General features: G+C 30.9%; 1 protein-coding gene across 1 annotated transcript in view; it reads left to right on the forward strand.

Annotated features, from left to right (window-relative positions):
- The window catches only part of LOC142224204 (neuronal acetylcholine receptor subunit alpha-7-like), a 1,091,332-nt gene that overhangs the window by 971,442 nt on the left and 92,558 nt on the right, over positions 1-27,332 (forward strand). Inside the window, exons 9-10 of the mRNA XM_075293985.1 lie at positions 12,504-12,579; positions 22,595-22,789. Coding sequence (XP_075150100.1) covers positions 12,504-12,579; positions 22,595-22,789 — 271 coding nt within the window. The remainder of the gene's footprint in view (positions 1-12,503; positions 12,580-22,594; positions 22,790-27,332) is intronic.

A 27,332-nucleotide genomic window follows, 5' to 3' on the forward strand; every position in this document is an offset into this window, starting at 1 on the left:
ATATTTGGGAAGTTTTCGGTTTTCAGAGTGTACAAGTTTGAGAGATTTCACTATATATGTTAATAAAACATTTGATTCCAATGCTCTTTAAAACCAACAAGAAAAAGCTTTGAAATGTACTAAAACTCCCATGAAGTTTCTTTGCCTCACAAGAGGTAAGATTAAAGCGATTTTTTGCAATGCCTTTAAAACTATGGTGCTTCACATAATATTACCCATAGCCTATAATAAACATATTCTATATAAATATACACAGTCTCACACAAGTTTACGTTTAAAAAATTTATATTTTCTTTAAATAATAAAATTTAAAAAAATATACATTTATATCCTTTAGTTTTAGTAAATTAATTTGAAAAACAAAGTATTTGTTAATTTTCAAGAAGATTTTTTTGATGTGGGTTATAAACAACAAGAAACAGGTTTAGTTAAGAGGTAAAAACTCAGGGGTATGTAAACTTGTGTGAGACTGTGTACTTCCCACAGTCACTCAATGCATTCTTTTGATGTCATTTTTTTTTTGCAAATTGGCTTTTTGAGAATTCTCTAAAAAATTGAATATGCTTTCTCCTCTCTTTTATGTCAATGTCACTTTCACATACTAAACGAAAAAAAAACTCAACATTTTCTATGTGTGAAATCAATTAAAATTTTCATATATGTTATATGCTATTTTTGTATCGAAAACTCTACAACAAAATTTAATACAACATTTTGCTTAACTAAGCTTTTTCGTGTAAATTTTTATTCTTTGTTTTTGTGAAAATAAATTTTCATTTCACTAACCTGTGCGCAGTTTTATATCACATCGACATGTGTGTGATATGAAACTATAAAACAAAAAATCACCAACCAAAGCAGAATTAATAACATTTCACTGCGTTTTTGTGAATTACAAAACCAGATAGAAAACGAAACGAATATTGTTTTATTTATTTTTATTTTATTGAAATACACAGACATGGATATATAACCTAAACAAAGAAAACAGCTATTGAAAATCTACACAACACCAACTTTCCATACACAAAATACACTGAAAAATTTTGAATTTACTTTAATGGATACAGTGGATATGTAAAAGAATTTTAGAATTTTAATAAAATTTGAAAAATATTTATTAGGTTCAAAATTTTCTAAATTAATTTGCTATCATATAATTGGCTATGAATTTTAAGCTAAGGTGGTATAAAATTAGAATCACAATTTATCTCAAAAAAGAACAAAACTTTGAAAAAAAAAATTTAAAAAAAAAAATAATTTTTTGTACTAAAATTAGAATTAAATTTATCTGAAAATAGGTCAAGAATACAAAAATAAAATCGTAAAAATAATTTATTCCTAGTAATAAACTCTTTGTACAGTATGATGAAATAAGGAGAACCAATTTTCGTACAAACTAAAAAAAAACAGTAACATCATTAAAAAAGAGACCCTAGATGAATGTTTGGACGAAAATTGTTTTATAACTCCACGAGTAGAATGAAATGGAAAAAAAAATAAAATAAAAAATATAGTTTTTGTACTTAAATTAGTACTAAATGTACCTCAAAAAAGATCTTGCAGCATAAGAGTACAAAACATATTGAAAAAATATTTTGTTCCAAGGACTAAACTCTACATTCAGTATGATGAAATAAAGGATTCGAATTTTAGTACAATCTAGCAAGAACTGAAACGCCATTAAAATGCGATTAGAATGAAATGTACAAAGAAAATAATAAAATAAAATAATTTGTATACCCTCCACCATAGGATGGAGGGTATATTAACTTTGTCATTCTGTTTGAAACACATCGAAATATTGCTCTAAGACCCCATAAAGTATATATATATTCTGGGTTGTGGTGATATTCTGAATCGATCTAAGCATGTCCGTAAGTTCGTCTGTTGAAATCACGCTAACTTCCGAACGAAACAAGCTATCGACTTGAAACTTGGCATAATTAGTTGTTATTGATGTAGGTCGGACGGTATTGCACATGGGCCATATCAGACCACTTTTACGTATAGCCCCTATATAAACGGACCCCCAGATTTGGCTTGCGGAGCCTCTAAGAGAAGCATGTTTCATCCGATCTAGCTGAAATTTGGTACATGATGTTAGCATGTGGTATCTAACAACCGTGCAAAAATTGGTCCACATTGGTCCATAATTATATATAGCCCCCATATAAACCGATCCCCTAGATTTGAACTCCGGAGCCTCTTGGAAGAGCAAATTTCATCCGATCCGGTTGAAATTTGGTACGTGGTGTACGTATATGGTCTCTAACAAACATGCAAAAATTGGTCCATATCGGTCCATTATTATATATAGCCCCCATATAAATCGAACCCCAGATTTGACTTCCGGAACCTTTTGGAGGAGCAAAATTCATCCGATCCGGTTGAAACTTGGTACGTGGTGTTAGTATAGGATTTCTAACAACCATTCAAAACTTGGTCCTTATCGTTCCATAATTATATATAGCCCCCATATAAACCAATCTCCAGATTTGAACTAAGGAGCCTCTTGAAATTTGGTACGTGGTGTACGTATGTGGCCGCTAACAGCCATGCAAAAATTGGTCCAAATCGGTCTATAGTTATATATAGCCTCATATAAATCGATTCCCAGATTTGACCTCCGGAACCTCTTGGAGGAACAAAATTTATCCGATTCGGATGAGTTTTGGTACATTGCGTTAATATATGGCCGCTAACAGCCATGCAAAAATTGATCCATATCTTAAGGGAGCCACCGTGGTGCAATGGTTAGCATGCCCGCCTTGCATACACAAGGTCGTGGGTTAGATTCCTGCATCGACCGAACACCAAAAAGTTTTTCAGCGTTGGATTATCCCACCTCAGTAATGCTGGTGACATTTCTGAGGGTTTCAAAGTTTCTCTAAGTGGTTTCACTGCAATGTGGAACGCCGTTCGGACTCGGCTATAAAACGGAGGTCCCTTGTCATTGAGCTTAACATGGAATCGGACAGCACTCAGTTATAATAGAGAAGTTCACCAATGTGGTATCACAATGGACTGAATAGTCTAAGTGCGCCTGATACATCGGGCTGCCACCTAACACAGAAAAAAATTTCACCAAAATTTTTCCAATTAAAATCTTAATTGAGTTTTAAAAAATATTCAATTAAATATTTAATTGAATTAACAAATTTTTTAATTGAAATAAAAATCAATCACACAAATTAATAGTATCAATTAATTTTTTAATTGACTGTTAATTAATTTTTTAATTGATACTATCATTTCTGTGATTGAAGACATTTCAATTAAAAAATTAATTGGATCAATTAATTTCGTGATTGAATCAGAAAAATATTTTTTTGTGTGAACCTAACCTATCGGTCTATAATTATATATAGCCGATCGCTAATCTCGCAAAAATTGGTCCATATCGCCAAAAATAATTTACCAAAATTTTATTTTTATAGGAAATGTTGTCAAAATTTTATTACTATAGAAAATTTTGTCTAAATTTTATTACTATAGAAAATTTTATCAAATTTTATTACTATAGAAAATTTTATCAAATTTTTATTTTTTTTAAAAATTTTATCAAATTTTTATTTCTTTAAAAAATTTTGTCAACATTTTGTTTCTATAGAAAAATTTGTCAAAATTTTATTTCTATAGAAAAATTTGTCAACATTTTATTTCCATAGAAAATTTTGTCAACATTTTATTTCTATAGAAAATTTTGTCAACATTTTATTTCAATAGAAAATTCTATTGAAATTGTATTTCTATAGAAAATTTTGTCAAAATTTTATTTCTATAGAAAAGTTTGTCAAAATTTTATTTCTATAGAAATTTTTGTCAACATTTTACTTCTGTAGAAAATTTTATTTCTATAGATAATTTTATCAAAATTTTATTTCTATAGAAAATTTTGTTTTTTTTGTTCAATGTATACCCCGTATGGACTAACTTACAATTTAGAAGACGGTGTTAAGAAGTTTTAAGATACCTTGCCATCGGCAAGTGTTACCGAAACCCAGGTAATTCGATTGTGGATAAGATTCTTTAGTAGAAGTTTCTACGCAATCCATAAGATTCGGCCTGGCCGAACTTACGGCCGTAAATATATACTTGTTGTACTTAAATTAGTACCTCATGTACCTCAAAATAGATATTTCAATATAAGAGTAAAAAAAATATTTTATTCCATATGCTAAAATCTATATTTAGTATTCTAATTTTAGTAAAACCTAACAAAAACTGTAACGTCATTAAAAAGATCCCGAAGATTAATGTATAATTTGGGCTAAATTAGTTTCATGACTTCCTGAGTCGAATGCAACATGTCTGTCCGTCCGTTCGTGCCCTTATATTTAAAAAGTTCGATTTAAAAAGTAATAATAAGAATTAATTTTGGTTAAAAGAAATCAAAATTTTGAATTGAAAAGAGGCAATTATAAAAATAAAAATATTTAAAATCACTTACTTATAAATAAAATTGTAAACTTAAGCGAATCCATAATTCTATTTAACTTAATCCGTATGGTGCACTTCCCGTCTTGCAATTTTATTTGCTGCAAATTAGAGAACTTAATTTTTTTATATATATATCCACTGTATCCAAAAAAAAACCCTTCACAAGAAAGGGCAAGAAAATAATAACACCACACAGCTTTCAAAAAAAAAAAAAAACAATGCACAATACACAATACACAATCCACAAAATCAACACTTTTTTCAAAAATAAAAACAATAACAAAAAAAGAGTGCCTACAAATTTTCTATATACAACAATAGTTCAGAGTTGAACTAATCAAAGGTATTGCATTGAAGGACAAACAATTCAATCAAATCTACGCTTTACAATAAAAAGGTCTTAATTGGAATCATGTGTGAAATCACTTTTTTTCACAAATCAAAAAAAAAAAAAAAACAAATCAATGAAAAAAATTAATTTCAACTATTTTGCATGAAAGCAAGAATGAGACGAAAATTGAAAAATCTACAGCGTAATACAGCCCAAAAAAATGAAATTTACGCTTTAGAACCACTACTAAAAATTTTGTAGAAAATTTGTTTCACCGAATTTGCAAAAACCAAAAAAAAAAAATATAAAATAAATTGGCTTACAAAATTTTTAACGTTTGTAAAGACTCTTAATGAAATAAAAAAAAAAAAAAAAACAAAATAACCCCAAAAAATACACGAAATAAAACACTTAACACCTACACATTAACATCAAAATTTAAAAAAAAAAATCTATACAATGAGAAAAGAAAATTTTTATAAAAATTAAAACAAAAAAATGTAACAGCGATTTACCAGAGTAATGATTTTCTAAGGGCAAAGTTTACAGTTTAAACTAAGTAAATTTCTTTCCCTATCTTCCTTATTTTTGGTCTACAACTATGTTCGCCCTTAGTTTTGACGGTAATATTTGCCCTAAGTCTTTAGAAAAAAATATTTTCAAGTTTTTTTTATTGCAAAGAAAGACCAAACGAAAATGTTTTGAAATAATTGAAAATTTCTAAAAAAAAACAACGATTTAAAAAATATATATTAATAATGTATGCTACATTTCATTTATATAATTCATAATAAATTAAATATTTTGAGTTTTATTAATATTAATATAAAAAAATTATTATACATATATAAACAAATATTTCCAGTTTTTTAACATCGTTTACCCAATAGAGATATTTGTATAAATTGGTCCCCAAATAAACCTGCGAACATCAACCATAAAGATTTGATTATGTTTTTTATACCTATTTTGATAACAATTCTGCTCCATAAATATACAGTAATATTATGTTTGCCGGAAAAACTAATATGTTTGCATTAAAAATGTTCCATGTTCACCATTCAAAAATAACAATTTGCTCTTGGGGTAATCACATTACTTCTCTGTGTGATTCTCTATAAAACTGCTCTCAACTTGACAACACCCTATCAATTGCTCTTTATTCAAATGTATGTTCTGTTCTACTGCTTGCATAGTTTAATAACTACTGTTGTGACTCTCTTTGTAAGTAAATGTTAGTTGGCAAGGAATTCTTTCCCGGCAATAGCTTTAGAACTGTAACTATGTTAATGTATAACAATGGCAACCGTTAACAGAACTCAGTTTATTATTGACAATAGGCAGTTAATAATCCACAGACTTATTTCTTGTTATTTCTTGTAACTGATTATTTTCTTAGGGATTTTTTTAGGGGAAATATTCATTTACGTGATTCACAACAAAATTTTGATCTCTTTGTTTTACATAACATTTACGATATTGAGTATAACTTAACTACCCAACAAGAGAATAACCCCACAAAAGAATAAACAAATATATCTAACAATAGAGTATGTTGCAATATTTACTCAAACTCTATTCAATATGAGAGACTAAAAATCCCATCTGACTATATATTAAACATATTTCACCATCATCTCACAAGAGATGGTATAGTAAAATTGCAACCTATAGGTGGGTATTAAGTTCGAGTTTAGCCGCTAGACAAAATGCTTATGGCGAATTCGATTTGGAATTAGCAATAATTTTGAAATGACACTATCATATGGGTTAATATACAATGGGGAAAAAAGTAGTGCACTACCAAGCAGGACAGTCTTTAACCTGTTAGAGGCCCTGGGCATATTAGTATAATGGGGACCCTATGACTTTGACAGAACACTATTTTGTTAGAATAAACAAAAAAATAGATAATAGAATAGAAAAATAGATATTGATACTCGCATTAAGCGAATAGATAAATGTAATATTTGCCACAAAAGTAACTCCCTTTAGCATTCACAGGTTAGTGATTAAAAATCTATGTAAGAATTCAATTTTATTATAATTCATGAAATTTCATTTTATTCTTTTGTACGAAAAATTAGGAGCAAATAATTTAGGTAGAATTTAAAATTTTAAAAAATAATCGATCGATGGTTTATGGTACTTTATACCGGCAACTGAAACAATAAAAAAAATCGATTAGAATAAGCAACAAAGCGGAGCATCTTTAAACGATTTACCTCTTTTACAACTTTTTACAACTCAATCATCTTTTCTCATGGACATCGGAGGTTGATGAAGATTTATCTGGAGGATCCGTAGGACCATCGAGATTTTCAACAACCGTCACATCAGCCGCTTCAATCGAGTGATCAATAATGTCCTCTTCAGAGATATCGGTGACTCTCGCAATAACCATAGGTTCAACTTTGGTGAGTTCTGAGGCAGTAGAAGCCTCCTCACGCATACGGTATCTATCCATGTCTCCAACTTTGGTATCCCCCTCGACTTCGCAAGAGGATCCGCTTACTTCTGATTCAGACAGAGGCTTGTCCATTTCTGAATCCTTTAGCTGATCGTTTTTTGGATATAATGAAAGCCATAACATACACGACCCTGGGTCTTTGCAAAGACTGAGTGTTCAATATAAACACTGCATGCCGTCTTGGCCCATCCACTTCATCCAAACGGCTAACCTTCCAATCAGCTGTTGGAAGATCTGGATTGCATTGTTTCAGTCTATTTAAAATAGATTCAGGGTCAGGAGGGTTTGCAGGTATCCACGCATGTGCTCTTGGTCTAGCCGGTATGTCTTTCTTCTCGACTAACTCTAGAGCAGCTCCTTCCCAAACTTCACCAGTTAGTATCAGAGCAGCTTTAAAACATTCTATAGACCTCTGGTCCTCAAATGCGACTAGCTTAAATCGTCCTTGATACCAACCAGCCTCTTGGTGTCGAGGATCTGGGCCGGAAAACTTTTCCAGCACCTGTGAGTAGACGCCAGACAAAGCATTCTCAATTTCCCCCTATTTTTGCTTTGGAACCATACCGTCCAATGCTCCTTTATTTATGATAGCCATCACAAGGCTGTCTTTAGCAACTGAGGCAAACGATCGTTGATCCCTTTTGGAGGATGGCAGCTCATCCGGTGATTGTTCCCTTTTTCCAGCCTCAAGAATTCCTTGAGCCCATTTTAAGGAATCGCTTTGTTTAGCCGACAACGTGCTTGGGTCGACTGATCCTAATTTCTCTAGGATAAACAAAGCATTTCTGCGTTCCTTGAATCTCTTTCGTGAGGGATTACCTCTTTTTGATGCCGTTACCTTGGAAAAGGTCCGACTTGTCAAATTGTCGCCACCTGTCGACCCGTCTACAGGTCGACTAATTGGGCTTAACTCTTGGTCATTGCCCAAATTTATAACTCCAGTCGATACCCGTCCACTGGGACCTGAAGTTAGCAACCCAGTGGATGTCTTGGAATTTCTCTGCATGGTGGCCTAATATCCCACCACACTTGAAATTCGTAGTAGGTACTTATTACGATTATTTTATCTGCTATTAAAAAACACGTCCGTTCCGTTCGACGGTTGAATAAAGAGGTTGGCGTTAGAGAGACTGGCATCGGGGTTGCCGCCTAATTTATGTCGTTTGAAAAGGAAATCTTCTAGATTTGAGAGGCAAAATCGTTAATCATTTCTTCAAATTCTTCAATTTTTTTATTTCGCGTTGGGTTGCTTAATGAGAATTTTGGTTATCGTTTAATAATCTAGCAGGAACTAGGGGCCCTTATCCGTCGCGGGGCCCTGGGCAAGTGCCCAGTGAGAAAGAGGGGTATGCTACCAAGAAAACTTTGTTTTTGTTTTTGTGCGAAACGACATACAGGTTAGGGTGGGTGATATGGAATGCAGCAAAGTAAAGCGCTGTATTCTTTCCTTTTTTTAAATTTTAGTGTTCTAAAGCAAAAAGCATTTCGGAAAACCATCCAATTTTCAGTTTGTTCGAATTGGCCATCCTTGGGCACGAATTATAACCTTCAAAGGGCCGATGACTCCATCACACGTTGCACAAAAATAACTCTGCGGCATTTTGGCCCATTTCCATTGAAGTGTCGTCTTAGATTTTCAAAAGCCGCATAAGAGATCCGGAGATTTTTGTGGACATTGTACGGTAGAAATAGAGCGATAATCTTTCTTTTTAAGCCGTTCTTGGTGGACGCTTTGCTGGTCTTCGGTCGAAACGTTTGGCTTCAATATAATGTTCGGTATTTATATTGACCTCACGGTCGATGAATACGAGAGAGGAGTGAATACTTTTACCATAAACATTGGCGGCGCTTGAGTTCAGGTGGCCAAGGTTAGGTTAGGTTAAAGTGGCAGCCCGATTAAGATTCAGGCTCACTTAGACTATTCAGTCCATTGTGATACCACATTAACTAAAAGTACCTATTACATATGGGCACTTCTAGTTTTAACCGTTGAACCTTCTCGATTATTTTCTTCTGTTGAACCAACCAGATTGTTCCAAAAACTTTAGCAGACTGCTTAAGTTAACGTTTCCCAGGTCCGCCAGTAATCTGAAGCTATATGCCCCTAAAATTTGCTTACGCCTTACACGAAATGCAGGACACTCATACAAGAGGTGTTTTATTGATTCCTTTTCCTCCGCATCATGACAGCTCATACAATAGTCATTATACTTCGCACCAATAGTTTTGGCAAAAATCGCCTATCAGGCAGCGACCCGTTATAGCAGATATCAGGAGTGATATCTGGCGTCTCGAGAACACTAGCATAACTAGTGTGCGGTTTAAGTTTAAATGGGGCCATATTTGCTTGGTGTCGTTACAACCCTTGCAATTCTCCCATCGAACATTTGCCATCATGACAGCCTTCTCACGCAGTAAGAGCTTGCAGGTAGCCAGAGGCATACCAACTGGTGGTATAAATTTTCATCTGACCTTTTTGGCATGTAATCCCGATAATTTTGTTTGTTGACAATCTACTCAATTTGAAATAGATTCTTATCGGAGAAACCCAAATTCAGGAAATGGCAACATTCGCGCAATCAAAGCAACTTTTTAGCTCTTTCCAGTCTAACTTTCGATGAGCTCTTACACTTTTGTATCCTTTCTCGCCATATGTTCAGCTCACGAGCAAGTTTTCTACAACTGCTGCTTGGTCTTCGATCAACTCTGGCCTTCACTTTTCGGATCGAATCAAAGTCTTGGAAAAATAAACAATGAAAAGTTGCCGCCTCATAACCAATATTTCTTATAAGAGTTACATTTTCAATAGGATTGTCATCTACCGTGATTGTCAAATTGATTTTTATCAGTTTTTTCGTACAAACGTTCTTCTTCTATGTAGCTTAGGTTAGGTTATGTGGCAGCCCGATGTATCAGGCTCACTTCGACTATTCATTCCATTGTGATACCACATTGGTGAACTTCTCTCTTCTTCTATGTAATATTTTCTCTGTGAAAGAATACCAAAACGATATGGTGCTTCGCCAAACGTTCTTTAATTCCTTTTTTTCTCCTATAAGATGTTTTAATATCCTCTAGCTACTTTATTAGCTTACAACCCCAATAAACTGTTAAAAATAATATTGGAAGATTTGCTGTACTCTCTTCCGACAGTGATGATTTTCCCCCCTCCGAAACAAATATTTATGCAGATGATCTTATAGTGACATTAAATCTTAACAGGTTCAAATATATTATTCTACATATAGATTTCAGAGTCACATCTCACATCACAGTCACAACTCGGCATATTGGTTTTAGTCACCAGACATATTCATTTCTAGACAAAATCGGAAATTTCTTTAAAAATTTTAGTTGTTTGATCTCAATGCCGTATACTTAATGAAGGTAAACAAATAATGGCAAACGGCTCTCAGAATCTTTTTGTTTTAATCTCTATTTATTTCTCACAAAAGCGGTGTAAATATTTAACAGTAAATTCCCCATCGTCCCTTTTGTTGTTTGCTCTCAATGCCCTATACTTAATAAAGGTAAACAAATAATGGCAAACGGCTCTTAGAATCTGTTTGTTTTAATCTCTATTTATTTCTCACAAAAGCGGTGTAAATATTTAACAGTAAATTCTCTATCGTCTCTTTTATTGTAACTGTTATCGTTTGAAAACGTCTATGGGGACTCTCTTTCTCTGACTTGATGTAAATAGTTTAGTGGTATAATATCAAACACTTTTTTCAATTTCTTTTAAACTGTAGCTGTATTGAATATTGTTACCAACAGCTTAAAAGAGAATTATGAGCGACGAACTAATATATTAAAAAATCCGCTAGATCATCGATACCCTGCAAATATTTTCTATCGAAAGTGTATCGAAGTACCCTGCAAACATTTTCTATCGAAAGTGTATCGAAGTAGTTTCGCCGCGGAAGATAAAACTTTCTCAGGCGATATCATCTTCTTATCGAATTAGGGTCCCCGTTCGGGAACAAATGTCCCACTATGCGATAGTGTTGTCGGGGAATCGAACCAGTGACTAAAAGTAGTTAGAAAAGCTATAGTTATTTTTCAAAAAATAAAAATGATGATCGGATGCACCGAGCATTGAACTCGGAATCTTTCGTTTTCATGTCAGAGGCTCTCCCTCTGTTCCACCCACGCTCGTTGGTTGATAGTGGCTTTTTACACACATGTACTCTCAGACAGGTGCTATTGAAAAATTAGCAATGTCGATGGGAAGATTTTTGATCGCTGTTAGAGTCGAATTTGTTTCAAAACGGAAACACCCCAGGCGATAATTGTTTTTACTGTCGCTGTGCTTGAGTTTTTACTACCAGAAAACTTCCTGGCGATCCTAAAATAGTGACATCTTAGCGAAAGACGATAAAACTATCACCCAAATGTTGGCAGGGTAATTACTTATAAACTGTAGCTATGTGGAATTTTGCTAGCCATAGCCATTAAGAGAATTAAGAGCAACCAAGTGATGGGAAAATACAGAAAATAATCCTCCCATTTCTCGACAGTTACTTTTGAACTGTAGCGATAGCAATTAAGAGTGACCACATGATGATAAAATATAGGAAAAAATCCGCCTATTCTTCGGCAATTACTTTTAAGCTGTAGCTAGGTTAAATTATACTACGGACATCCATTAAACAAATTAAGAGCGACTATGTGATAAAATAGGAAAAAAATCCTTAAATAAAACTGCATTTTTTTCATATATTTATAAACACAAATCAATTATCTAATTCACATTATTTTTTTAAATAAAACCCCAAAATAATACCCTAAATGTTTTCCAAAAATTTTCAATTATTTCATTGAACATTTTCGATCATCGAAAAAGTAAACTGTAAATCGTCTATAGAAATTTTCTTTTTTCACTGCATTAACGCCAACTCCCCAAACAATCGAAAAACAATCTTACTTCTTTTTTTTAATTTCTTTTTCTTATTTTTCAACACCACCACCCAAAAAAAAGAAACCTTTTTATTTGGAATATTCATCTCAAATATATAATGCAATGATGAAAAAAAAAACATATTTTCTATCAATATAACCTAACTCATTTTCAAATTCTCTCTTCAATTAATTACTCGAAACAAAAAAAAATGAAATGTGTTCCTGTGGAAAATATGTTTTTGCTGTGTGTTCCTGTGAAATCTAACATTTTTCAATATTACCCCCCCAAAAAAACGAACGAAACCCCACAATCGGAACATATGAATATTGAAAAATCTTAAACAATTGAACACACAGTTGGATTTGGTTTTGAATTCCGAAGATGGAGGGGATCTATCCGATTTTATAACAAACGGCGAATGGTATTTAATCGGTTAGTAAATGATTTTATTCTTTTCTAAAAAGAATTTTTTTCGTTATGCCTATTTCTTTTTTTTTACAACTGTTTTCAATGTTCTATGTTTTGTCCCACTATCTATCTGTCAAACTGTTTATTAATTATATTATATCATTATGGCTTTATCTATATGATTTACAGCTCTGATTATTTATTATTTTGCTTTTGAAGATTTTTGTTAATTTTTTATTTAAAAAAAAAAATATTTTAAATTTTCAAGCATGTTTTAAAGTATTTTATGTTAATTATTGTATATATTATATATATAATGTATTATCACAAGTTTTGTAAATTAACTATTTTATAGGAAGAATGAACTACCTCGCACGAAAATTGAACTAAATTTTACTCCACATTTTGAGATTTCCACAAAGCGTTGTTAAAACCAGGAAATTTTAATGCCTTGTTGTACTTTTTAACTGCAGTTCACGAAATTACATCCTCTCATAGAAGAAAAAATGAACTAAAAATAAAGAAGAAAATCATTGGCGCCAAATCATCACCATTTTAACCATACATTAGTTCATTCTTACTATTTTTGGGAATCGTACGAAAATCTTCTTTTGCTTTAGTTCATATTGAACTTATGTGTACGGTCATTGAACTTTATACTCACGTTTAGTTCATAAAATTTTTGAGACATACTTAAAAAATGTAAGATTTCATTAAGCTGTGGAAAATTTCGATACAAATAATAAAATTTAACTACAAGCAAATAATTTTTTTTCCAATAAAAATAAGTTAAATTTAGCGTTAGTTTAACTACGGAAATTTTTTTTCTGTGTAGTGATTTTAACTTTTAATTTAAACTTAATGCAAATTACGACTTATTTTCTTCACAAACTCTTATCACATAAGCCAATATAGACTCCTTATAAATCGTTCTCCAGAATTTGTTTCACAGCCATCTGAAAGTCATATTATTCATCCCATTTGATGATTTATTCGAGAACTTAAAAATGTCCTCCTTTATTTCTTATAGATCAAAAATCTGATATAGATCAAAAATCTGATATTATGGCCTTCAATATCCATAATAGAGACGATCCGTAAAAATCCAATCGAATCCAATTTTACGACCACTCACAAATTTCCTACATAGGATCACATATTTTTGTATTCGATTACGAGGTGATGTCTTCAGGAAACAAGGAACATGGTCCTTGTCCAAAATATGACCTTTACCTTTATTTCATGATTATTTGACTGAAGTTTCAGAATTAAAAACCATATACTTTCGTCTGTCCGACTAATAAACGTCTTCCTTTATGATATTTCATCACACATTTCAAAGATATTCTCTATCACTCATTTCAAATATAAAATTTGTTATAAAACTATTTTGACTTTAACAATATTAAATTTAAATTTCAAAAAGAAAAGTATTTATATTTTCCCAAGATCTTAAACAATCATATAGAATTTACTTTTCGAAAGCCATCCTTTATAGCAAAACATTGTTTAAATAACTCTTTGGCTTAAAAAAAAGCAAAAGAAAACATATATGCGTATATTTAATCACACTTCAGCATATCATTTCTGAAATATTGACATAAAAACTTTTATAACATTAATACGATTGGATATAAATAACAAAACAAAATTTTTTCTCTTTTTTCCACATGAAAGTACAATATTAAATTAATCCTTAAAAAAACAGCCTTGTGCTACGCATTTGTTGGAACATAGGCTGTGGTTTTAAAGAAAATACAATATATGTATATATATATTTTTTAATATTTCTGAAAAACATTATATGAGTTTTATGAGAGTTTTATAAGCATTACATCAGTGTATTCATTATTTTTGCCTTTCCTTTGTATGTAGCATGTAAATATTTAAATAGCTTAACGATTGATCATGATCAATTAAATGAACTTTGCATGTCAACATTGCCATTTCAATTCGTGTATGTATTAAAACAACTTGTAACACAATGCAACAAAAAAACAACTACCCAAAAATTCGCAAGATTTTTGAAATTATGAAAAAACCTGGAAATTTTACCAACCCTTGTTTATACTGAGAAATTTAATTTCTATACACAGAAAAAAATTTCACGAACATTTGTCCAATTAAAATTTTAATTGAGTTTTAAAACATATTCAATTAATAATTTAATTGATTCAACAAATTTTTTAATTGAAACAAAAATTAATCACAAAAATTAATAGTATCAATTAATTTTTTAATTGGATCAATTAATTTTTAATTGACCTTCAATTAATTTTTTAATTGACCTTCAATTAATTTTTTAATTGATACTATCATTTCTGTGATTGAAGACATTTCAATTAAAAAATTAATCGGATCAATTAATTTCGTGATTGAATCGGAAAAAAAAATCTTTTTTTGTGTGTACAAACCTTTTGTGGACTTTGTTTTCCCAAAATTTCTTTCAATAGAACATATTTGAAAATGTTATTCGTTTAGAAAGTTTTTGCACCATTTTATTTTTATTAGAAAATTTTCTTAAAAAATTCTATAGAAAATTTTATATAAATGTTTGGTTTTTATAAAAAAAAAAAAAAACAATAAAATTTTATTTAAATGGGAATTTGTTGACATTTTTATATGAAAATTTAGTTAAACATTTTTTATTAATTTTGTAAACATTTTACTTCCATATTTGCAAAACTTTATATTTTTATTGTATCGGAAGTTCTGTTAAAAAAATTTATTTTTATAGAAGATTTTTTCAATATGTAGTTTCTATAGAAAATTTTTGCAAAATTTCGTTTTTTAACAAAATTTTATTTTATTTTTAAAAATTTATTTTTTTTATTATTTATTTAAAAAATTTATTTTTACAGACAATTTTGTTTCTGTATATATAGAAAATCTTGTTTGTCTCCATACAAATAAGATAAAAATTGTATTTCTGTAGACCTCCAGTAAAAAAAAAAAATTGTAAAAAATTGTTGCAAAAGTTTTTTACAAAAAAAAAAAAAAAACATATTATTTCTATAAAAACTGTGAACAAAATTTTATTTGTAAAGAGAATTTTGTTCAAACAAAAATTTAATTTCTATAGATATTTAGTGGAAAAATTATTTCTGTATAAAATTTTGGCAAAATTTTATTTGTAGGAAAAATTAGTCACAAATTTATTTCTGTAAAAAATCTTGTCCAATTTCTATCTCCATAAAACTTAAGTCAAAATTCTATTACAATGGCTGGAGGTCCATAAAACAAAAATCCCAAAAATTATAATATTTTATTTCTATAGAAATTTAGGAAAAATTTGTTCAAAAGTTTTTTCATTAATCCAAGATCTCAAGCCAGACAAAAATTTTATTTCTATAGATATTTAGGAGCCACCGTGGTGCAATGGTTAGCATGCCCGCCTTGCATACACAAGGTCGTGGGTTCGATTCCTGCTACGACCGAACACCAAAAAAAAGTTTTTCAGCGGTGGATTATCCCACCTCAGTAATGCTGGTGACATTTCTGAGGGTTTCAAAGCTTCTCTAAGTGATTTCACTGCAATGTGGAACGCCGTTCGGACTCGGCTATAAAAAGGAGGTCCCTTGTCATTGAGCTTAACATGGAATCGGGCAGCACTCAGTGATAAGAGAGAAGTTCACCACTGTGGTATCACAATGGACTGAATAGTCTAAGTGAGCCTTATACATCGGGCTGCCACATAACCTAGATAGATAGATAGATATTTAGATAGATATTTAGTGAAAAAATTATTTCTATATAAAATTTTGGCCAAAATTTTATTTGTAGAGAAAATCTATTACAATGGCTGGAGATCCATAAAACAAAAATCACAAAAATTATAATATTTTATTTCTATAGAAATTAAATAAAAACAAGTATATACGGCCGTAAGTTCGGCCAGGCCGAATCTTATGTACCCTCCACCATGGATTGCGTAGGAACTTCTACTAAAGGCTTGCCGATGGCAAGTTATCGTAAAACTTTTTAACACTGTCTTCTAAATTGTAAGTTAGTCCATAAGGGGTATATATTAAACAAAAAAAAAGGTCGATTAAATACGTATATAATTCAGTTTGACAAAATTTTCTATAGAAATAAAATTTTGAAAAAATTTTCTATAGAAATAAAAACTTGACAAAATTTTCTATAGAAATAAAATGTTGACAAAATTTTCTATGGAAGTAAAATGTTGACAAAATTTTCTATAGCAATAAAATGTTGACAAAATTTTCTATAGAAATAAAATGTTGACAAAATTTTCTATAGAAATAAAATGTTGACAAAATGTTCTATAGAAATAAAATGTTGACAAAATTGTCTATAGAAATAAAATGTTGACAAAATTTTCTACAGAAATAAATTTTTTACAAAATTTTCTATAGAAATAAAATCTTGACAAAAATTTTCTATGGAAATAAAATGTTGACAAACATTGCTATAGAAATAAACTTTTTACAAAACTTTCTATAGAAATGAAATTTTGACAAAATTTTCTATAGTAATAAAATTTGACAATTTTTACATGGCTGTTAGAGGCCATATACTAACGAAATGTACCAAATTTCAACCGCATCGGATGACTTTTGCTCCTCCAAGAGGCTCCGGAGGTCAAATCTGGGGATCGGTTTATATGGGAGCTATATATAATTATGGACCGATATGGACCAATTTTTGCATGCTTGTTAGAGACCGTATACTAACATCAGGTACCCAATTTCAAACGGATCGGATGAATTTTGCCCCTCCAAGAGGCTCCGGAGGTCAAATCTGGGGATCGGTTTATATGGGAGCTATATATAATTATGGACCGATATGGACCAGTTTTGGCATGGTTGTTAGAGACCATATACTAACACCACGTACCAAATTTCAATCGGGTAGGATGAAGTTTGCTCCTCCAAGAGGCTCCGGAGTTCAAATCTGGGGATCGGTTTATATGGGAGCTATATATATTTATGGACCGATATGGACCAATTTTTGCATGGTTGTTAGAGACCGTATACTAACATCAGGTACCAAATTTCAACCGGATCGGATGAATTTTGCCCCTCCAAGAGGCTCCGGAGGTCAAATCTGGGGATCGGTTTATATAGGGGCTATATAATTATGGACCGATATGGACCAATTTTGGCATGGTTGTTAGAGACCGTATGCTTAGACCACGTACCAAATTTCAACCGGATCGGATAAATTTTGCTGCTCCGGAAGGCTCCGCAAGCCAAATTTGGGGATCGGTTTATATGGGGGCTATACGTAAACGTGGGCCGATATGGCCCATTTTCTATACCATCCGACCTACATCAATAACAACTACTTGTGCCAAGTTTCAAGTCGATAGCTAGTTACGTTCGGTAGTTAGAGTGATTTCCACAGACGGACGGACAGCCGGACAGACGGACAGACGGACGGACGGACGGACATACTTAGATCGACTCAGAATTTCACCACGACCCAGAATATATATACTTTATGGGGCCTTAGAGCAATATTTCGATGTGTTACAAACGGAATGACAAAGTTAATATACCCCCATCCTATGGTGGAGGGTATAAAAACTTACCAAAATATTATAAAAACTGTGTGCAAAATTTTATTTTTTAAGAGAATTTTGTTAAACACTTTTCCATTAATCCAAGACCTTAAGCTAGAAAGGAATTATTTGTATAAAAATTTAGTCAAAAATGTATTTCTATGGAAAATTTTAGCAATATTTTATTTATATATAGAAAATTAGTCAAATTTATTTATTTCTATGGAAAATTTTAGCAATATTTTATTTATATATAGAAAATTAATCAAACAAAAGATGTTGTCCAAAATTTATCTCCATAAAAATGTAGTCCAACTTCTATTTCTATAGGTCTCCAATAAAACAAAAATAATAATATTTTATTTCCATAGAAATTTAAGAAAAAAAAATCTTGTCCAAATTGTACTTCCATTAAAATTTTATCAAAATTCTAGGTAAAACAAAAATCCCAAAAATTATCATATTTTGTTTCTATACGAAGGGAAAAGTTGTTGCAAAATTTATTTAATACTAGCGTAACTCGGCCCGCTTCACTGCGACTTCCTAAGCGTATTTGTAGTTTTGCGTTAACTTATTCATCCATATCCTTCGTGCTGAAAACAAATTCGAAAAGATTTAAATTCTTTCAAACAAATCGGACTACTTGCTTTTTCGTTTATAGATATAAATGCGACAGATATGCAGATGTAAAACGGCCCGCCTTAAAAAATTTCGAGAGGGTGGCCCCTTTCCACCAAATTTTTAAAATAATGTTCTGTATTCAAATAGTTGGACAATCTCCTATATTTCTTGTGAATTTTAAGTGTGGTTTGTCAAGGAAAGGTATACTTCTCCTCAACATATCTGAAAATTAAGCACTATATTATAATAACATACAAAGAATTACTGTTTCCCATCCAATAAATCGGAAAAAGCAAAAGTAGTAAAAAATTTTACCACATTAACATTTGCTAAAATTTTGGGAAAATGATGCACCCTCTACGTTGGCTGCCAATTCCATGTAAATTTAAATTCTTTACTAAAAAAAGTGCCAAAATCATAAAGTTATATACCGAGTTCCCATTTACGGACAACCCTCTACTTTCAATTTAAGAAAAAAAAACGGACAAAAGGGAACCCTCTCCCCAACTTCGCTCTACTCCGACCTGATATCGGACTATCACGTACCCTATGTAAATTTCACAACTAAATGGTCCCTATAAATTCTATCGAAGTAAATCGACAAAGTTTATTTCAATTTTCCCCTTCCCCAACCAGATTTCGAAAAATCTAATTTAAAAATCATGTATAAATTTAATCACCTCCTCTCACGTTCCCTGTAAATTTCAAGTAGATCGGAGATCTTTAAATTTTGATCTATTGTTTTAAAGGGACTATATATATATATATATATATATATATATATATATATATATATATATATATATATATATATATATATATATATATATATATATATATATATATATATATATATATATATATATATATATATATATATATATATATATATATATATATATATATATATATATATATATATATATATATATATATATATATATATATATATATATATATATATATATATAGGATTTTTTTGGAATTTTTTGTTCTATAAAAACTTTGTTGATATTTTTATTTTTATAGAAAAATTGAGTTAGAAATTGTTTTATTTATTTTGTAAATTTAATTTATTTTGTAAACAATTTATTTCCATAAAGAAATTGTAAAATTATACAAATTAGGAAATATTTGCAAAATATTATTTCTATTATGATTCATAGGAAACTCCATAAAAAATGTTTATTTCTATAGAAAAATTTTTCCAAATGTTGTTTGTACAGAAAATTTATGCGAAATTTCTTTTTTAGAACCTTTTTTACAAAATGATATTTTATTTATAAAAAGTTTACAAATATTTATTTCTATAGACAATTTTTACCAGTTCTTTTTACAAAATTTTATTTCTATAGAAAAATTTGACAAACATTTATTTCTATAGAATTTTTTTTTTGTTTTTTTTTTTTTTTCAACAGGAACTTTTTACATATTTACAAAGTTTTTTTTCTTTAGTTGTTTTTTTTTTTTAATTTTTTTTATTTGTATAGAAAATTGTTACAAAATTTTAGTTCCATAACACAAAAATATTATTTCTTTATAAAATTATTAAAATTATTTTTAAAATTTTATATCTATTTGGATTGTATCGGAAATTCTGTTAAAAACTTTATTTCTATAGAAAACTTTTTCAAAATGTTATTTCTATAGAAACAGAAAATTTTTGAAAAATTTCATTTATTTTGAAACTTTTTTACCAAATATTTTTTCTTTACAAAATGTTTAGAAACATTTATTTCTATAGGAAATTTTTCTATTTTTTTTTTTTTTCAACAAGAACTTTGTAAAAAATTTTATTTCTATAGAACATGTTTTCAAACTTTTATTTTATAGATGTTTTTTGAATATCGTATTTGTGTGCTTTTTTAGTTTTTTTTTTTTTGTTTAATTTTACTTTTATTTCTATATAAAGGTATTGCAAAATTTTACTTCGCTAGGAAAATTTTCAAAAATGTTGTTTCTTTCTAATGTTTTTTCCAGATTTATTTTTTTTGTAAAAATTATTAATATTATTTTATTTAGTTAAAAATCGACTTTTTTTTTTAGATTTTTTTCGTTTTTGTATTTCTATGGAGCATATTTGCAAAGATTTTTTTGAAATATCGTATTTTTATTTTTTTGTTTTTTTTTTATTTTTTGGAAAATTTTAACCTTATACCTATAGAAAATTGTTGCAAAATTTAAATTCCCTAGGAATATTTGTCAAAATTATTATAATAATTTTTATTTCGTTATATTGTTTAAAAAAATTATATTTCTGCAGGATTTGTTAACAAAATTTTATTTCTATAAAAAAAGTGAAGAGCTTTGTAAGAAACACGTTTGTTAAATATAATATTTCGCTGATGATAATTACCGAAATTGTGTGGAAAAATTCAAGTGAAACTATTTTGGAAAAATAAAGAAATGTGTTGACCAAGACTCCCAAAACTACCAAAATTATAGAATTTTATTTCTATAGAAATTTAATCAAAATTCTATTTGCATAGAAAATATTTACAAAATTGCATTTGTGGCGACACTGGGCTTTAAATTTCATTTTTTTAAATCTATTTTGTTTTGCCTTTTTTTGTCAAATTATTTTCTGACTTCAGTTTTGCTTTTTCCAAAAATTCAAAAGAATTATTTCCAAATAAAAAATTTTAAATTTTAATAAATTGTGCGCTTTATTTGAACCACCACCATTGACGACCCCGATATAAGAACACTATGACTGAAGAAAATACGGGAAAAACAAAAAAAAAAGAATTATTTTCAAACCTTTCCTATGGAAATAAAAGTTTTCAATTCTAATTTCTAATACTAATTTCTAATATATATTTTTTTTTTTTAATTTTTTTAATATTTTTAAATATTTTCATTCCTATAGGTAATTTTTGTAAACTACTATTTCCTTTGGAAATTTTAGCAAACTTGTATTTCTAAGGGAAATTTTGTTATAAATATTATTTCTTAAATAAATGTTATTTCTTAAAAAAGTTTTCAAAATTTTATTACCACAGAAAATTTTGCACAATTTTCTATATTTAGATTATTTTTATAGAAAATTATTGCAAAATTTCATACCTATAGAAAATTTTTGTAAAAGTTAATTTTTGTACAAAGTTTTTTGTTTTTTTTTTTTTTATATATAGTTGGTTTCTTCTTCAATCATTTCTGTTGTTTTGAACTACAAGAGTAGCTTAGCCAATAGAGAAAAAGTATATTTGTCATATTTATTTGGGCATAGCACTATAGACTGCAAGATCCTCTACTTGCTAGCGATACTAACAACCAATTTTCAGAAAAAATTCGGCTACTTCACTAAACCCAAAGTAAATTACACACGTACCTTCCTTAAAAAGGGTTTTCGATGGTCGGCTTTGTTTTCTTAGAAAATTATGTTTGGAAAAGGTTGGCCATTCTTCTATAAAAATTAAACAAAATTAAATATTCTTATGATTTTTGTTGCATTGTGAAGGTCTTTTTTAATTTTGTGTTTTATTTTTTGCATGACTTCTTTTTTATGTGTATTTATTTATATAATTGTTAAAGCCACACCATATATACATATACATATATATGGATTATACTGTGTGTGCGAGTGTATATATTCATAGTCGTGTCCCTGGGATATATGTAAAAAAAAAATAAATATGCTCATTTTACCATATATTTAACATAATTTTACTAATTAATTCTCATTGAAATCAACCATTGAAATCCTCCCAACTATTTCGCCTGCCCTTTAAAATGGATATGCTGAAAATTCCAATTGAATTTCTTTTGCCATGATCCCAAACAAAATTGGCCAATTGGAAATCTACAAAAAATTGTGATGGTCATGAAATTAATCAACCAACATCCACTGTGACCACATATCTCAACCATCTGGCCAACGGCAAACAACAGCTATGCCTGGAAAAAAGAATACCATCGTCTATGCCTGCTGTCCGGAACCGTATGTGGATGTGACATTCACTATTCAGATACGCCGGCGGACATTATATTATTTTTTTAATTTAATTGTGCCGTGTGTGCTGATATCCTCAATGGCTTTATTAGGATTTACATTACCACCTGATTCGGGTGAAAAACTTACTTTAGGTATGTATGGTATTTGACAAAAACAAACAAAATTTTAATTGTTTATTGTTTACACAAAATATATGTCTTTTGTTTTTGTTTAATTGAAATTTTATTTTAAATATTTTTTTAATCAATAATATTGAAACATAAAATTACTTTTAGTATTTAAGTAATTTCTATTACAGGTGAATTATAAATTTCAAATTTTAGGTTACTACGTAATTTTTTTCAAAAAAAAAAAAAACTTTAAATAAAAATATTTTATCTACTCGTCGATAGTAAAGAAACCTACAAAAAAAATGTGACCTACGATATATATGAATGCCAGCCTTTTTTATAGCGGTAGCGAAATGAGGAAATGCTGGATTGTATATTTAAATCTTTTAACAAATAATAACAAAAAATAAAATAATTTTTTTTTTTAAAGTTTAAGTATTCTTCAAAACAAAAATAAATATATAAAAAATTTGCATGAATTATTTTTGATAAATTTTTTATTTTTAAATGAAACAAACAAAAAAAAAAGAAAACTGAATCTGAAAAACTAATAAGTCAAGATGATGTTAAGGTAATGGAAAAGCAATTGGAATTTAGTTATAAATCTTTTTAAAATTTCAAAATTCGGACAAAATTTCAACGTGTACAAATCATATGTAGCCTTCAGCAGGGATTGCGTTAAAGAAATTTTGCAAATGTCTATAGTACATATCAAAACTCTGCAACGAATACACAAGCAAATACTTCAAGCACACGCCACACATTTTTAGTAGTCACTGTCCATTTCTTAAACGAGTAAAAAATAAACCTTCCAAAACAAATAGAACCCAATAAAGCAACAAATATATGGAGGCTTTATCTAAATCTGAACCAAATTAGATCAAACTTGACACAATTAAATAGCATATTAAATATATTCTCTGTGGAAACTATGGAGTCAATTGGATGAAAATCCCATTGAAAATTGGTCTAGAATATGAAGCATTCTATCATATTTCCCCAACTCTGGCGTACATATATATGGGAGCTATATCTAAATTTGAACCGCTTTTGACCAAATTTGACATGCATAGTTAGAATAATAATTCTGCAATCTCTGCAAAATTTCACGTAAATGGGAGTACAACTTTGGCCTCCGTGGTCATATGAGTGTTAATCGGGCGAAAGATATATATGGGAGCTATATCTAAATCTGATATGATTTCAACTAAATGCGGCACAATAAACGTACTCCTTGCGCAAAATTTGAAGCACATCATGGCAAAGCCCTGGCCTTTTTCTGATTTGTTATTGATAATGGGCGAGTAATAAAAATGCCGAAAATTAATTAAGGCCAACGTATCACAAAACTAGCAGAATATCTGCTTTAGTTACGAATATCAGCTTTCTAACGCCATCGGAATCCGATCGGATTTATACAACACGATTTACTAATAAATAATGCCATCTATTGCAAAAATAATATTTTTTAATGTGTTTATGTAGAAAACGTCCCCAGTAGAGGTGTGCGCGTGACACGAAATTTTTGTGACACGCGTGAATTACGTGAGTTGTGAACAAAATTCAAAGCAATTCTCGTGAATGTGCGTGAATGGGACTAAAACAAATATGTCGTGCGTGAGCGTGCGTGAATAAAATTTGTGCAAACTCACGCTCACGACAAAATCCAAGATTTATTTCTTTCTAGTAGTTTAACTGAAATTTATTTAGCCATCGCACTATATTCTTTTTTGAATTTTGTTACCTTTGCTCACTCCCGGTTGGAAAATCTCGTGAATCTCTCGTGAATTTGTCGTGAGTCACGTGAATTATCGTAAATCGTGCGTGAGTTGATACAAATAGTTCGTGCGTGAGTAATTGTTTGCATTTCATGAATGTGCGTGAGTGTGATTGACTACACACGTATCGTGCGTAAGCGTGCGTGCGTGAATGAACATTTTGCTTCGTGAGTGTGAGTGAAATTTTACTCACGCGCACACCTCTAGTCCCCACGCGCACATCTCTACTCAGAGAGTCCAAATTTGAGAGGTCTCACTGTATGTTATAGGAAACATCAAGGATTTCCTTTTTCAGAATAATGTGCGACTGATTACGAAAATTGACTAAAAAGGATGATGGGACATTAAAATCTCTCATTTGAAATTTTAATCTATATTCGAAGTCAGCTTCGCCATAATTAAAAACAAGTAAGTAAAGTCTAAAGTCGGGCGGAGCCGACTATATTATACCCTTCACCCCTATGTAGGCCAAAATTTTTGTTACCATCTCAACTACTTCACATTTTGTGGAAGCTATATAAAGGAGACAATTTTTTTACTTCTACAAAATCTCTAGAACTAAAATTTTAATCGGCTAACGCTGTCCAGTTAATTGGAGGAAACTTCCATTGAAAATGGGTCTAAAATGTGTAACAGTCTACCATATTTCCCCAACTCTGATGTACGTATATATGGGAGCTATATCTAAATCTGAACCGATTTTTTCCAAAACCAATAGCGATTGTCTCTGTCCCAAGAAACGGCCCTATGCCAAATTTGAGGACGATCGGACTTAAATTGCGAGCTGTACTTTGTGCACACAATTACATATACAGACAGACGGACAGACAGACAGACAGACAGACGGGCATCGCTAAATCGACTCAGAATTTAATTCTAAGACGATCGGTATACTAAAAGATGGGTCTATGACCACTATTTCTTGGCGTTAAATACAAATGCACAAACTTATTATACCCTGTACCACAGTAGTGGTGAAGGGTATAACAAGTATATACAGCCGTAAGTTCGGCCACGCCGAATCTTATGTACCCTCCACCATGGATTGGATAACATTTTAACCGGATCGGATAAAATTTGCACCTGACAGAGGCTCCGAAAACCAAATCTGGGGTTTATATGGAGGCTCATATAATTATGAGCCGATAGGGATAAATTTTTGCATGGTTATTAGATACCTGACACCACATACCCAATTTAAACCGGATCGGATGAAATTTGACCTCGAGGAAGCTCCGCAAGCCAAATCTGGGGACCGGTTTATATGGAGGCTATATATAATTATGGACCGATATGACCCATTTTTTGCATGGTTGTTAGAGGTCATATACTTACACCACGTGCCAAATTTCAGTCGGATTGCATGAATTTTGTTCCTCCAAGAGGCACCGCAGGTCAAATCTGGGGATCGGTTTATATGGGGGCTATATATAAAAATGGATCGATATGGACCAATTTTTGCATGGTTGTTAGAGGTCATATACTAGCACCACGTACCACATTTCAACCAGATAGGATGAAATTTGCTTCTCTAAGACGCTCCGCAAGCAAAATCTGGAGATCGGTTTATATGGGGGCTCTATACAATTATAGACCGATATGGACCAATTTTTGCATGGTTGTTGGAGGCAGACGAAAAAGTACCATATACGGCGTGCAGGCAAACTATAGCGCTGTGAATGGACTTCAGACGTCTATATCTTTCTTGGTCTATGGTAAAAATCTTAGACAACTGCCTCCACGATATCTTTAAATAAATGTTTCTTTTGGTATAAGAGGCTGATTGCAGATTCAAATCTCTCATTCGAAATTTTAATCCATAGATGGCGCTGGTGCACGCTTCGATCTATCTTAAGAAAAATCGAAGTGAGTTTCGTCTTAAAAAAAAAAACTCAATAAATAAAAAACATCTACCTTGGAGTCAGCCACCGTGGTGCAATGGTTAGCATGCCCGCCTTGGTTAGCATGCCATGCCAAACCCAGTTTCGACCAAACACCAAAAAGTTTTTCAGCTGTGGATTATCCCACCTCAGTAATGCTGGTTTTATTTCTGAGGGTTTCAAAGCTTCTCTAAGTGGTTTCACTGCAATGTGGAACGCCGTTCGGACTCGGCTATAAAAAGGTCCATTGTCATTGAGCTTAGCATAGTATCGGACAGCACTCAGTGATAAGAGAAAAGTTCACCACTGTGGTATCACAATGGACTGAATAGTCTATCGAAGTGAGCCTGCAATATCGGGCTACCACTATACCTAACCTAACCTACCTTGCCAAAACACAAAAGTGGATTTTTTCAAATTAAACAAAAATTAAAATCAATCAATGCTCTTTCTAGCTTTGACGATGTAAAAATCTGAGAAATTACTTAGGGGTTTCAATTTTAAATTGGAGATCTATTCTATTTTTTAATAATAGTCGAATCGAAATTTCAACATTTCGATTTTTATACCCTCCACCATAGGATGGGGGGTATATTAACTTTGTCATTCCTTTGTAACACATCGAAATATTGCTCTATGACCCCATAAAGTATATATATTCTGGGTCGTGGTGAAATTCTGAGTCGATCTGAGCATGTCCGTCCGTCCGTCCGTCTGTTGAAATCACGCTAACTTCCGAACGAAACAAGCTATCGACTTGAAACTTAGCACAAGTAGTTGTTATTGATGTAGGTCAGATGGTATTGCAAATGGGCCATATCGGTCCACTTTTACGTATATCCTCCATATAAACGGACCACCAAATTTGGCTTTCGGGGACTCTAAAAGAATCACCGTCCGTCCGTC

The sequence above is a fragment of the Haematobia irritans genome, chromosome 2 (assembly GCF_050003625.1).
Source record: "Haematobia irritans isolate KBUSLIRL chromosome 2, ASM5000362v1, whole genome shotgun sequence".
In the NCBI taxonomy this organism is placed as follows: domain Eukaryota; kingdom Metazoa; phylum Arthropoda; class Insecta; order Diptera; family Muscidae; genus Haematobia; species Haematobia irritans.